Source organism: Colobus angolensis, unplaced genomic scaffold (genome assembly GCF_000951035.1).
Source record: "Colobus angolensis palliatus isolate OR3802 unplaced genomic scaffold, Cang.pa_1.0 Scaffold456, whole genome shotgun sequence".
Lineage (NCBI taxonomy): Eukaryota > Metazoa > Chordata > Mammalia > Primates > Cercopithecidae > Colobus > Colobus angolensis.
In genome coordinates this window covers 1,931,666-1,945,102 of record NW_012117999.1, presented here as the reverse complement: position 1 = coordinate 1,945,102, position 13,437 = coordinate 1,931,666, and the positions used below count along the sequence as shown (strand labels likewise).

Sequence of the window (13,437 nt, the reverse complement as noted above, 5' to 3'; positions counted from 1 at the left end):
TATGATGGAGCGATGTATGTAAACTAGGGATGTTCCCAGCAGAGGAACAAATGGTTGTCATGTAGATGAGATAGAAGTCATCCATGCTTAAATAATCATTTGAAATGGAATTTGAAATACTGAGAACACCAAATGATAGCAAAGATATGAAGCCATAGGAACTCTCATTTGTGACAGGCGAGAATTCTACCACTGAACCACCCATGCATCAACAGGAACTCTCATTTGTTACTAGGGGGAATGAATAAGAGTACAACGACTTTGGACAACAGTTTGGCAATTTCTTACAAACTAAACATACTCTTACCATACAATTCATCAATCACTCCTTTTGGTGTATACCCAAGTGAGTTAAAGGTGTCAACAGTGGTTGATTTGATATGGAGAGAAAGCACGTCATTTAATTTTTTTTCTTTCAGGGATTGGGGTGAAGGCCAGGATGCATTTGGTGCAACTTGAGCCCAAAGAAAGACATTCAGAGATATTTGAAAGAAAAGAAAGAGAAAAAGAGGGATTTTTAAAGAAAAAATAAACTTCTTGTTAGTGTAAAAATTATTCTGCATAAAGTTACTTGTTTATTAGACTAGACCAATTTAGCTATTCTAAACTCTGTTAGCAAAACAGGCAAAATACAAAAACTAGCCTACTTCAAGAGTAAGGCCTCTAGATTCCACGTGGCTGGATTAGATTTCTTTTTCAAACACCAACTGACTGTGGGACCTAAGACAAAAACAGTTCACTCAGCCTACATTTTCTCATTTGTGTATGGTGATGTTAACATAGTTTAACTCACAGGTTAGTTATGACAATTAAAAGAGAAAATGTTAGTAAAGTGTTTAGTACATTCCTGAAATACAGCGAATGTTCAATAATTTTTCTTATATGATTCTTTCTTATATGATTCAAAATACTTATTTCTCTTGCCATATTTTATCAAAAGTAAAACAATTATTTTATGAACCTGTAAGAAAAGGAGAAAATCCTGACAAACTATAAAATGGCACTGACTATAAGACGCATATGAATTTCAAAGATGTTAACACATGAAAACATGTATATCATAGAATAAGGGTATATGGTAGTTTGAGGGACACTCAATGTTTAAGAATTGCTTTGATTTCTGGCACTGTCCAGGATCCATTTATATCAGAAACACAGCTGTGAGATTCTGTTTGAAACAGACATCATAAATTCAGAGATCATCTAGAGAGCAGTATTTTAATATTGTGGCTTCTGGACTGAGATAAACTTGAATTCCAATCCCTGCTCTATTACTTACCAATGGTGTACTCTTGGGCAAATTATTTAACTTCTCTATGTTGTAGCTGTAAAATGGGAATAATTATAGATCTTGCCTTCTATGATGACTGTGACTATTAAATGAGGGCAACGCTCATGAGGCCTTTGGCTCAGTATCTGGTAGATACGCAGCGTTCCGTCATTACCACTTGCTAGCTATTAGCGGTAGCACAGTGCCTCCTCCTCTAGTCACCTGAGGGCAGACAAATGTTAGCACAAGGAGAGGCATTCAAGGATAAACTAAAAAATTTATGGGCACTATAAAAAAGGCTACAGTTATAAACTAAAGGGCAGACCTGAAACATATGTTGGTGAAAACAAAATTGCTGGTGCTGGAAAAATAAATATTTTTAGAGACACTGGTGCATATGAGCTGCAACCTCTTGATTTTATTTTTAAATGTGAAATTTTGGCCGGGCGCGGTGGCTCAAGCCTGTAATCCCAGCACTTTGGGAGGCCGAGACGGGCGGATCACAAGGTCAGGAGATCGAGACCCTCCTGGCTAACACTGTGAAACCCCGTCTCTACTAAAAAATACAAAAAACTAGCCGGGCGAGGTGGCGGACGCCTGTAGTTCCAGCTACTCGGGAGGCTGAGGCAGGAGAATGGCGTAAACCCGGGAGGCGGAGCTTGCAGTGAGCTGAGATCCGGCCACTGCACTCCAGCCCGGGCGACAGAGCGAGACTCCGTCTCAAAAAAAAAAAAAAAAAGTGAAATTTTAAATGATATATGTGCAGTGTGTATGTGTGTCTGTGTGTGCTTCCATGCACACATTGCATGTATATTAAAGAGAAAGAAAATTTATCTGTGGAGCTCCTGGTTTTTGTTTTTATTTCTTGTTTTTATAACTTGAAATTTCTTTTCTACGAGAACTTCAAATGAACATATTTCAAGATAAAAGGAAAAAGTTGCTCCTAACATTCAAAATAAAGGTAAAATGGAAAAGGGATTAGATTTTAAGTCATAAAATCATTATGATCAGAAATGGAAATACTTTTATATTGTTATATCATTAATAACAAAGAAATCTGACATCTAATCAACAATGAAATCAGAACATGTTGATTAATTTAAATGTATGTTCCTGACAGGGTTCCACAAATGGGGGAAAAAGAGCACTGCATGCATTACATTGCATTACCATGCTTTAGAGTAATTTGTCTCATGGCATCCAATAAATGACTTACATTTGCATAAAATAAGTTAGTACACTATTAAGTACCATAAATCATCATATTTGGTAGTTGGTGCAGATGAGAAACATTAATGGAGCTTGAATTTGTTTTAGGTGTTTGGAACTTATTACATTCACTCACCACTACACATTAAACATAAAGAAATCTCTTTTCAAGTAGGAAAATGTGTTAACCATTTGTTTCCCATACATAATACAGTGAGTATAATGTATCATGTATTATGAAATACATAATACACTGTATTATGTATCATAAACAAGGGCACAGTTAGGTGCCTGCAGGTTGCTTGATCTCCAGGAAGAGGGTGGTTGGATGGCTGTACCTGTTGTTTACAGTCACCTCCACTCCAAACTGTCAATACCTGCCCTGCACATTACATTAAGTAATTTGAATTTCAGTGTTGACAAAAGATTACATACTTCTAAGTTCAGAGAAAGGACTTAGTCTGAGGAATAAAAAGGGGGCAACTCCACTAAAGAAAGATTTGCTACATCAACTCTGAGACCTGTTTGGGTAAGGGAGACCAGACAGGGGAGCCCATGGAATTAAGGAAGTTTGTCCTCAGAGGATCATTTCCCCTGCAAAAGGAATAAATGTTCCCTAATCTTAATATCTTATTTAACCATAGTACAATTTTAAAAGTAGGAAATAATTAAACCTTATTTGACTTTCACCACCTTTTCCATTGATGTCCTCTTTTCTGGCCCAGGATTTGGTGGAAGAGTCCACATTCCATTTAGTTGTCATGCCACTTTAGTTTTTTCCAACCTATGGCAATTTCTCAGTCTTTCCAAAGATAAATATGTTTTAAAAGATAAATAAGATAAATATGTTTATTCAATACTTCTATTCACTGGATTAATTTAACAAATACCACAAGTGACTATTTTTTCCCTTCCCTGTCATCCTATGACTGATTTTCATACTCTATCATTTTCTTTTCAAGAATCTTCTCACAAGCAGAATAAACTAAAGGGAGAAATAAAGAAAATATTACCTTTAGAAAGATGACTAAATAGGGAAAATTTGGGGGCCTTTGGATCCACCAAGAGTCATGGAGATGACACTTCAAAGACAGTCTCTAAGTCTAATCATGGAAAGTCCACCAGTAAACCAAACCTCCTGCAAGAAGTTAAGACAGGACATCCAACATTCCTGGTGAATAAACTTCCATTTACTGTGGATAAACCTGAAAGAAATTACCTTACCTAAGTGATCACACAGTATTACCAGTAATCAGACTCATTGATTTATGGTATTTCCTGATATGATGTACTGTGAAGGGCAAAACATCATTACTCCTGTGGCATTCCTGCCAAAAATCTGTAACCATGAAAAAACATCAGATAAGCTCATGTAGGAAGGCATTTTCTACAATTATTCTGCTTGAGAGAAGATTCTTGAAAAGAACCTGATAGAGTGTGAAAATCAGTCATAGGAGGACAGGGAAAGGAAAAAAATAGTCACTTATGGTATTTGTTAAATTAATTCAGCCAGTACCTAGAAACGTTGAATAAACATCTGAGAAAGATAGGCTGGGTAAAAGAATCAGGCTCCTAACAGGGGCAGTAGACCAAGTATCAATATTCTTACAACACAAGGGCAAAAGCCCTCACTAGTCTACTGAGTAAAATGTCAAAGAATGCCAATCCATGAACTGACAGCAGTTTTCCCAGTGGAAGGCAAGTCAATATTGCTTAACATCCTTGTATGGTTACTGGTCCCATGTTTTTTAACAGTGTCATATTGTGACTGCACATATCACTACCACAAACAAATGGGAAGAGATGGCAGTTCCCTCTGAAAGTCTTAAAGGCCATGCAAATATGTTTAGTTGGGAGTTTTGCCAGCTATTTCTTTTTCTAACTAAAATAAAACACTGGACAGGAAGCAGTAAAATAGCAAACATATAAGTGGGTGAAAAGAACATTAACATTATTTTTAAAAACAGATTACACCACAAAGAAAAAGCTGAATAAAATGAAACAAAACATTATGGCCCATCCTCATGGTATTCTTGAGGTCCTCTCTCTGTCTATAGTTTTAATAAAGCTTTGAAAACTATAATTGAACAAACTGCAGCTCTTTGTCTCATCATCTCAAAATGGGATTTTAACTCATGTTAAAAAGTTTCCTCAGCATTTGCTGTACTGATTATTCAGTGAGGGCTCTTCTCAGTGGGACCTTTGCAGGCTGCAAGACGAAAGTGTTGTCAGATGTATAAAATCTTCTTTGCCCAAAGCTTCTTTCCACTTTTAGAAACCATAGAGTCCTCTTCTTTTATAGATGAGAAAACAGAAGTCCACTGAGATTAAATATTTTCTCTCAAGGACATATAGTGGGTTACAGAGATAACAGAGAAACGAAAATAGAAGGAATATTCATGTAGTGCTACCTTGGTGCTACTTTTTATATTTCATTAGGTGCTGGCTCTTAAATGCCTCTTCTCCTTCAGGTGTTGTATCATCTGTCTTCACAAAAATTAGGTGGTATTAATCTCCTTATTTTACAGATACGAAAACTAAGGATTAATGAGTTAAAATAAGTCATTTGAGTTTATACAATGAGAAAGTCCCCGAGCCAAGGTTTCCAACTGACCTTTTGTCACCAAATTTTAAGTTCTCGTATGCTATGCCGAAAAGAAAATCATTATTCTGTAGAATACATTTTCCAACCAAAATGATCACTTTTATTAAACTGGACATTTCAACTCTGTAAAAAACTATCTGCCATTTTTTCAGGCAAAGGAGAAATATTTTATTTCTTCAAAGATCTCTGAAACTCTTCCTATGGGAATAATCTTTATTTTTTATTTTTTTCTATACTAATATTAATCTGCATTTTAATTTTTCTATATATTTTTGAGAGTTTTTTTTCAGTAATCATTTTCAAGATTCTAATAACTTCTGTCCTGTTAAATGCTTTTACAGAAATACATCATGCTTGACAGCAATTACCTCTGAAACACTGATGAGAGGGGAGGGTGGGGGATGCGGAGTCAGAATGTACTGACAGAGGTAACTGCCTGAAAAGAAGTATTGCTTGCTGCTCTGAGATTAGAGATAAATTAATCCCCAAGTCCCCACATGCCAGGGTTTAAGCAGCAAAGATAAATTTTAGCATCTAATGAAGTGATTTTGTAGTGGAAGTCAAAATGTAAGCCATGCTTTTAAATGCCTGATATTATGCAGAACTAAAAAGTAGAGGACAGATTGGTCATTAAATGAATAACCAGAGACTCTGGTTAGTGGAGTGAATGAAACTCACATATGCTGAAAACTATAGCATCTTTAATTATTTATGCCCCATCTAATCATTGATGCACATGTAGGTTCATGGTCCCTTAGCATTTTTCTTCATGGTTTTCTCCATGCCTCCAATTATGCAATAGATTAAATCAATGTATTCCAAGGAAGCATAACTTGTATATGGTGATGGTGGTTCCTATTTTCTATAAAGTTCAGCTCATGCTTGAATAGTCTTTGTCAAAAGTCTGGGGCCTAAATAAATGATAGAAACTATTTATTGAGAATTAGGTAAACTCAACCTGATGATATGAGTGAGTGTGGTTAGGGGAAAGATCAGAAGAGTGCATTGAAAACACAGGAAGTCATTAAGTAATCTACTGTAACAATCAGATGTTTTACCATTTGGAGTCTAAAAGACATGAACAGAATAATTAGATTAATAGAGTAATTAATTAATTGAAAAGTGAACCCCCTTATTAATGGTGAGAATATACAGGAGACTGAAAGGATTCTTTACTGAGGCTTTTTAGTGGCCTCATTCTCTAATCCCTATGGACGGCAACTGGGAGCTTCAAAGAATGATGAACTTTCACCTTCCTGTTCTGTTCCAAATTAACTTCAACACTGCATCTATTCTGACCTGGGCAACCAGAGTCAAGTTCATTTTATTTAAAAACTGTATACATTCTTCACATAATCTACATCACCCAATAGCAGAAAATATGAATTGAAGTAAGTGTATTCCAAGTGCTTTTTGAGTTCATAGGTTCCTTTCTAATATTTCTTTTTTTTCGAGATGGAGTCTCACTCTGTTGCCCAGGCTGGAGTGCAGTGGCGCAATCTCGGCTCACTGCAAGCTCCACCACCCGGGTTCACGCCATTCTTCCGCCTCAGTCTCCTGAGTAGCTGGGACCACAGGCGCCCGCCACCACGTCTGGCTAATTTTTTTGTATTTTTAGTAGACAGGGGCTTTCACCGTGTTAGCCAGGATGGTCTCGATCTCCTGACCTCATGATCCACCTGCCTCAGCCTCCCAAAGTGAGGGGATTACAGGCATGAGCCACCGTGCCAGGACTAATATGTCTTTTTTTAAAAAAAAACAAACAAATGAACTTCTCCTGATTAATTCAATCTTTAGGTGACTATGTGCTGAAGATCAACACAGATGAGCTAAAACTAAGACATTATGATTTACTGAAGTTTCTTGATTATGTAATATTATATGCATTCATACTACTAATTACAAATAGAAAAAAATCAAAGACCTGACTTTGAAATATGGGAATATGCTCATCAGGGAAGAACAGAGAAAAACTCCACAATCATGTATTACCCAACCATTTTTAACAATGTTTAAAAGACCTATAATGTAACTGTATTAGTTTCCTATTGCTTCCACAACAAATTGCCATTAACACTGTGGCTTAAAACAGCACACATTTAGGCCGGGCGTGGTGGCTCACGCCTGTAATCCCAGCACTTTGGGAGGCCGAGGTGGGTGGATCACTTGAGGTCAGGAGATCGAGATCATCCTGGCTAACACAGTGAAACTCCGTCTCTACTAAAAATACAAAAAATTAGCCATGCTTGGTGCTTGTAGCCCCAGCTACTCGGGAGGCTGAGGCAGGAGAATGGCGTGAAGCCAGGAGGCGGAGCTTGCGGTGAGCTGAAATCGAACCACCTCACTCCAGCCTGGGTGACAGAGCGAGATTCCGTCTCAAAAAAAAAAAAAAAAAAAAAAACAGCACACATATATTATCTTAGAGTTCCAGAAGTCAAATTCAGAAATAAATTTCACAGGTTAAACTCAAGGTGTCCAAAGCTCTTGGGGAACATCCATTTCCTCGCCTTTTCCGGTTCCTATGGGTTGCCTGCATTTTCTGGGTCATGGCCCTGCATCACGTTAGCCTTTGCTTCTTTCATCATAACTCCTCTGACTCTCTCAGGCTGACATCCTGGGGTCCTCTGATAAAGACTCAGTTTTTATCCAGGATAATTCATGAAAATCTTTGCATTTCAAGATTATTAATCACATTTGTAATGTCCCTTTTGACATGTTGGATAACATACTTGTATATTCTGGGGATTAGAATGTAAATATCTTTGGGAGGTCTTTGTTACTCTGCCTAGCAAAATAACTATCACCAGAGTAGCCACTTACTTGAATCTAAGTGAAGAATAAGTCATGAGTTTCATCCATAAATACTTGTCAACATGGATCCTTCTAATGTTTATGGTTAATTCATGATACATTAAATGATCCTGATTTTTGCATGTATTTAGTTAAACCTGTCTGTGGGATAGTGTTTGCAAAATGGGTGCAATTATTTTTCTCCTAGTATCTATTTCCCTTTGCAAATGCAAGTTTGCAATTCCTTCTGTCAAGAGGTGGAGTCTATGTCAGTACACTGTTAATCTGGCTTGCTTTGTGGCTACTTTGATCAATAGAACATGGAGAAGTAATGTGCAAATTCTGAATACAGCCCTCCACAGGCCTCATGTGTTCCAACTTTCTCTCTTGAAACTTCTATGACCTGTGCATACATCTGTGCTACCTACCTGAGGAGGAGAGATGCAGAGCTGAGTTGTCCTGGCTCTGTTGTCATCCTAGAACAGCCAGATTCCCGCTGACTTTGCAGCTGACCATAGATGCATGAGCGACATCAGACAAGATCAGATGAACTGTCAAGCTCATCAGAGACTTCTAAACAATCATTAAACCACTAATGGTCTAACCTCACTAATTTTGGGGTGGTTTGTTACACAGCAAATGCTATTGAGAAATTATATAATAGTAATGTATTTCTTAGTGTTACAAATAGATGTGACATTCTCTCAAAGACTTGTAATTTTGCAACATGTTTTTGTAAATTCTTAAAAACTCTTAAAATTATGTTCTGTATCATTTATTTGAGAGGATGCTTACATCTTTGGATTACAGTCTGCCTTATAAGCATGAAAATCTTCAGTTTCAGTCTTCATTTTAAGTTGTTTTAACAGGGTGTTTTAGAAATGACAATAGGTTGTGTTTATTTTGGAAAACTATAAGATGAAAAAATTATTTTAAGAATTTCTCACTGATTTTCTATTATAATTATGTTAGAATAAATTGTTTTAACAAAGACTCTGAAATAGTGAATGTTTTAGGTATTTATATCTCTTTTTAATGACCTTGCACACTTATAGAAAATAATGTTTGTTTGCTTATTGATGGAGTCTCACTCTGTCACCCAGGATGGAAGGCAGTGGTGCAATCATAGCAACCTCTTGCTCATGGGATCAAGGGATCCTCCTGACTCAGACTCCTGAGCCAGTTAGTTTTTAAATATTTGTAGAGACAGGGTTTTGCTATGTTGCTTGGGCTGTTCTTGAACCCCAGGCAATAAGTGATTCTCCTGCTTCAGGTTTCCAACGTGCTGGGAGTACGGGTATGAACCACTGTGCCTGGCCTTTTGAGAAAAATAGTAAGAGTCTTGTAGATCTCTTTTCCTAGTAATAAATGTTTGACCAAACTCACCTTAAACAGACACATTGTAATGAATATGTACATTTCCCCCCTGTCTGCCGAAAAATATTTAGATTAAAAACTGTACACATGTATACACATACATTATATACACATACATTATAATGTCTAATTGTAATGTACATCTACTTACAATATATATACACATACACATATATTATATAAACATACATTAAAATGTATAGTTACATATACATGTATGTGTGTATGTGTATGCATATGTATGTCAACTTACTTGTAACTAGATGTACATATACATGATATTCCATACCTTTAAAAATTCTACAAGCTCTCAATTTACTGCAATTATTTTATAAATTTTATAAACCAAGTGCCTATTACTGAAGGGTTTCCTTCCATAGCAACATTAAAATATAGTTTATTGTTTCTTATGGTTGAGATGATTTGCTAGCTGCAAAATATTTTCCTTATTTGAAATTATTTCCTATCCTTGCTTTAAGTTTTATAAATATTGAATACCTTTTACCACATCCCCAATATCTCAATAGTGTCCAAAAACAAAAATGTCAGAGTTACAAAGTAGCCAGAATCTTTAGATGATTTATGAAAATAAATATTATATCATGACTTTATAATGAAGTACTACATAATATAAAGTGGTGACATGAGAAAGAAAAAAGCATCTATAAAAACTAAGAATTAAGTTGTATATAATTAATATGCTATAGAGTGAAATATAGAATTTTAAATTTGATTGAACTAGAATTCTTCTTATATGCCCAACAATATAACAAAATACTTCACTCAGAAAAAACAAGTTAATTCCTCATTGACTTCTCTTTGTTATTTTTCTTCTCGTCCCCTTTGTTCTAGAATAAGTTTGCAAACCTATCTAAAACTTTTTATGTAAACTGATTCTAAAAATTATGTGTCTTCTATGGATAAGAAATTTTTAAATCATCAACCTTGTTTCATACTATGGAAATACCATATTATGACATAGAACCTTAGAATATTTAAAACAGTATGTTACATAAACTAAATTTATCTCATTTTAACAAGGCAAATGGTGGTTTTAATATATCTGGTTCTTTTCATAATTATTTGTATAGTTACTAGATGGCAAACCACCTATCATGTTGAATATTACTAATCTCACATTTAAATCAGAAACAATTATTAATGTTTTATTATATTATTGTTGTATATAAGCAGTTGCGTCTCATCCAGATGAGAGAGGTTATATTACATCATTTATATAGATGACTTTTTATACCTTTGGTCATTTCTTTTGTCAGTTATCTTGGGTAAATGTTCAAATTACAGTAAAGTCAACAGAGATTGAGTGGAAATTATTTTCTGTGGCTTTACTTTTCTTAATTTATAAAGATAAAAAATAAATGACATTGTAACTATCTTTGTTGTGTATCCCAATCCCTAAACATTCATCTAAAAAATATAAAAGTATAAACAAAAAGGATTGCACTTGTGAAACAGAAAAAAAAAATCTTCAAATCAGGGATCAGCAAATGGTTGCATGTTTTACGAGATCCTCTAGTCTCAACATAACCTCATAAATATAACTTCATATCCCTTATTATCATTAGAGTTACTTGATGTTCAAAGAAGGGTAGCTTACTACATATTTCCCAGTAACACAACTGGAAGCAAAGATTAGCAAAACAATTGATTTTCAAAAATTTTCTACTTCTGTGATGCCTTCTATGAAGGCTAATTATCCATTAACAAGAATAGGACTATGTACCTTCCTGATAAAACTGTCATTAGGTGAAAACCAAATAAAACAAAAGACAATCAAGCAAGCAAGCAAACAAACAAAAAACGTGTGGAATTTGCTTTCTAACGGAAAACCTGAAATCATTTATTAATTCTTTGTAAAATTCAACTATAATCTCTATTATGTGCAGGCCCTAATGAGTGTAATAAATTTAAGTAATTCCAGTTGAAATAGTAGTTGCTCTTAATTACCACAAAAGTATAAACGTGGTCTTAGTTAATAATGTTGCTAATCCTGTTTCCTGAATTTGGCTAAATGCCCTCTTTAGCTAATAAACATATTTTATATGTGACATTATAATACACCATAATCACTGAGGAATGATCATCACCTACCACAAAATATTCCAGACTCTACCCTTAGTGTTTAAAATATGTTACCTATAATCGTCATAAGATCCATGTAAAGTAGCAGATTAAGACATTTGTATTTCTAAGGTTAAGTGTCACTCAGCTAGAGAAGTTAATGGTAGGCTTTAGGATTAAAACCTAGATCACTGTGGTTCCAAAGCCTTCATTTATTCCATGTCAGCATCATTACTGATAAATCCTCATAGAGCTTTGGCTAAAAGCAACACCATTTGTTAAATGTTTGAGGTACAAAGAGTGGTTAGAAATTGTTCCTGCCTCTAAGGAATTTACAACCTAGTTGAAGTAATAAGGCACATACATACAGAAACATCAACATAAGAGAGCATATCAATATTGTGTTTATGGAAGTAAAAGGAAGTCAAGTCCACATTGAAGCAGACCATAGAGAAAATTTAATAGGAGAGGATGTCACATTTCACAGTGCATTACATATCGGCTTCAGGACATCTGTCTAGAATATTGGTGGGGGGAAAGATTACATGCTTAGTAATAAATGGTAAGCTAGGCAAGGAAGTCATATGTAAACATTGACTCTCAATAATGGCTCCTTACCTTTCCTCCATATTCAGCTGGTTTGTTTCCACTCTTAGGAGCCTCAAACACACTTCTCAGCTCATCGAGGGCAATGGAAAAGCGCTCAATCCTGCGCCGACTGCTCAGGGAATCCTCCTTCAGCACTTCTGGCCGACCATATTCCCTGGTGGTGTTACACTCGTCCACAGAATCCTTCTCTTCAGGCTTCAAGCTCAGCGTCTCTTCCCCGGTATTGCATGGCAGACATGTGGGATCCAAAGGTTCAGGTGCTGATACTACTTCTTCTTCAGGCTCAAGCAATTTGCTTTTCTGAGGTTGGAAAATTGTACAATGGCTGTCCCTGGGATAACACTCACTTCTCTGATAATCACAAGATTCCCATTTCTGCCTCAGGAGGTTGAGGGAGCCCTTCTGCATTGGGAAGATGGATGGGTCCAGGTTGTCCTGCAATATCAAAAATCCTTTTATCAAAGATACACTCAAGAGTTTAAGTTATTTTCAGACTCAAAATACTCCAGGAGCACCAGCTCTTGGGGTTTGGGTCTTAGTGAAGAAATCCAACTTTCCTATACAATTCCATACAATTTCTGGCTCTTCACCCCACAAAGTTATGTAAGTTAAACTAGAATTACACAAATTATGGAGAGGTGTGGTTTGTATAGCCATGGCTGTTTGAATATAAAGAAACAAAGGCAAAGAACACACAATTTTCTTCCATTTTCATTTTATCTAAAATCAGCCAACAATTATTTAAAATAAAAAAATTGGACAGTGTTACTTCATTGTTTAGTATATTCTAAGAAAAGGGCAATGTAAAAAGTCTAAAAAGAAAGTAAAGTGGTTCATTTCCTGCCTGCAACAGTTCAAAACTTCCTTTGGAATTACTGGTTTCTGTAAAAGTCTTATTTCAGAAGTAGTAGACTAAGAGCTAAGACTAAGTAAGAGCTAATAATTATTAAGTTTTTGTTCTCAGGCAAAACACTTTGATAATGACTTTACATGTATACCTCATTTTAATCCTAATATTATCACAAAGAGTTAGTTACTACTATTATTACTATTTTGCAGGTAAGAAAATTAAATAGTAATTTGCCCAGGATTCTGAGTGACAAAGCCTGGATTTGAAATACATCTGTGGAACTCCAGGATCTGCCCTCTTAACCAGTGGAGTTTATCTTTTGTACTTTGAGTTTTCAATTCTCATCTCATTGTGAGACTGACTGGAATTTCACCTTGTTTTAGAGTGTTTTCTGGTATGATAAGGAAGAAAAAAAATGGCAAAGTGTACTCTTACCAGAAACACACACACACACACACACACATATCATGGGCAGCAAGAATTATACGCTAGCATGAATTTTTGCACAGAAATAGCTACTTCCTGCCGGGCGCGGTGGCTCAAGCCTGTAATCCCAGCACTTTGGGAGGCCGAGACGGGTGGATCACGAGGTCAGGAGATCGAGACCATCATATTTAATCCTGCCGGGCGCTGTGGCTCAAGCCT

The 13,437-nt window shown here is 35.9% G+C and overlaps 1 protein-coding gene across 5 annotated transcripts in view; it reads right to left on the bottom strand.

The window, feature by feature from the left end:
* The window catches only part of XIRP2 (xin actin-binding repeat containing 2), a 357,739-nt gene that overhangs the window by 326,965 nt on the left and 17,337 nt on the right, over nt 1–13,437 (bottom strand). For all 5 annotated transcript variants that reach the window (XM_011958041.1, XM_011958038.1, XM_011958039.1 and 2 more), the window contains one exon: nt 11,952–12,377. In XM_011958041.1, coding sequence (XP_011813431.1) covers nt 11,952–12,350 — 399 coding nt within the window. In that variant the 5' untranslated portion in view covers nt 12,351–12,377. The remainder of the gene's footprint in view (nt 1–11,951; nt 12,378–13,437) is intronic.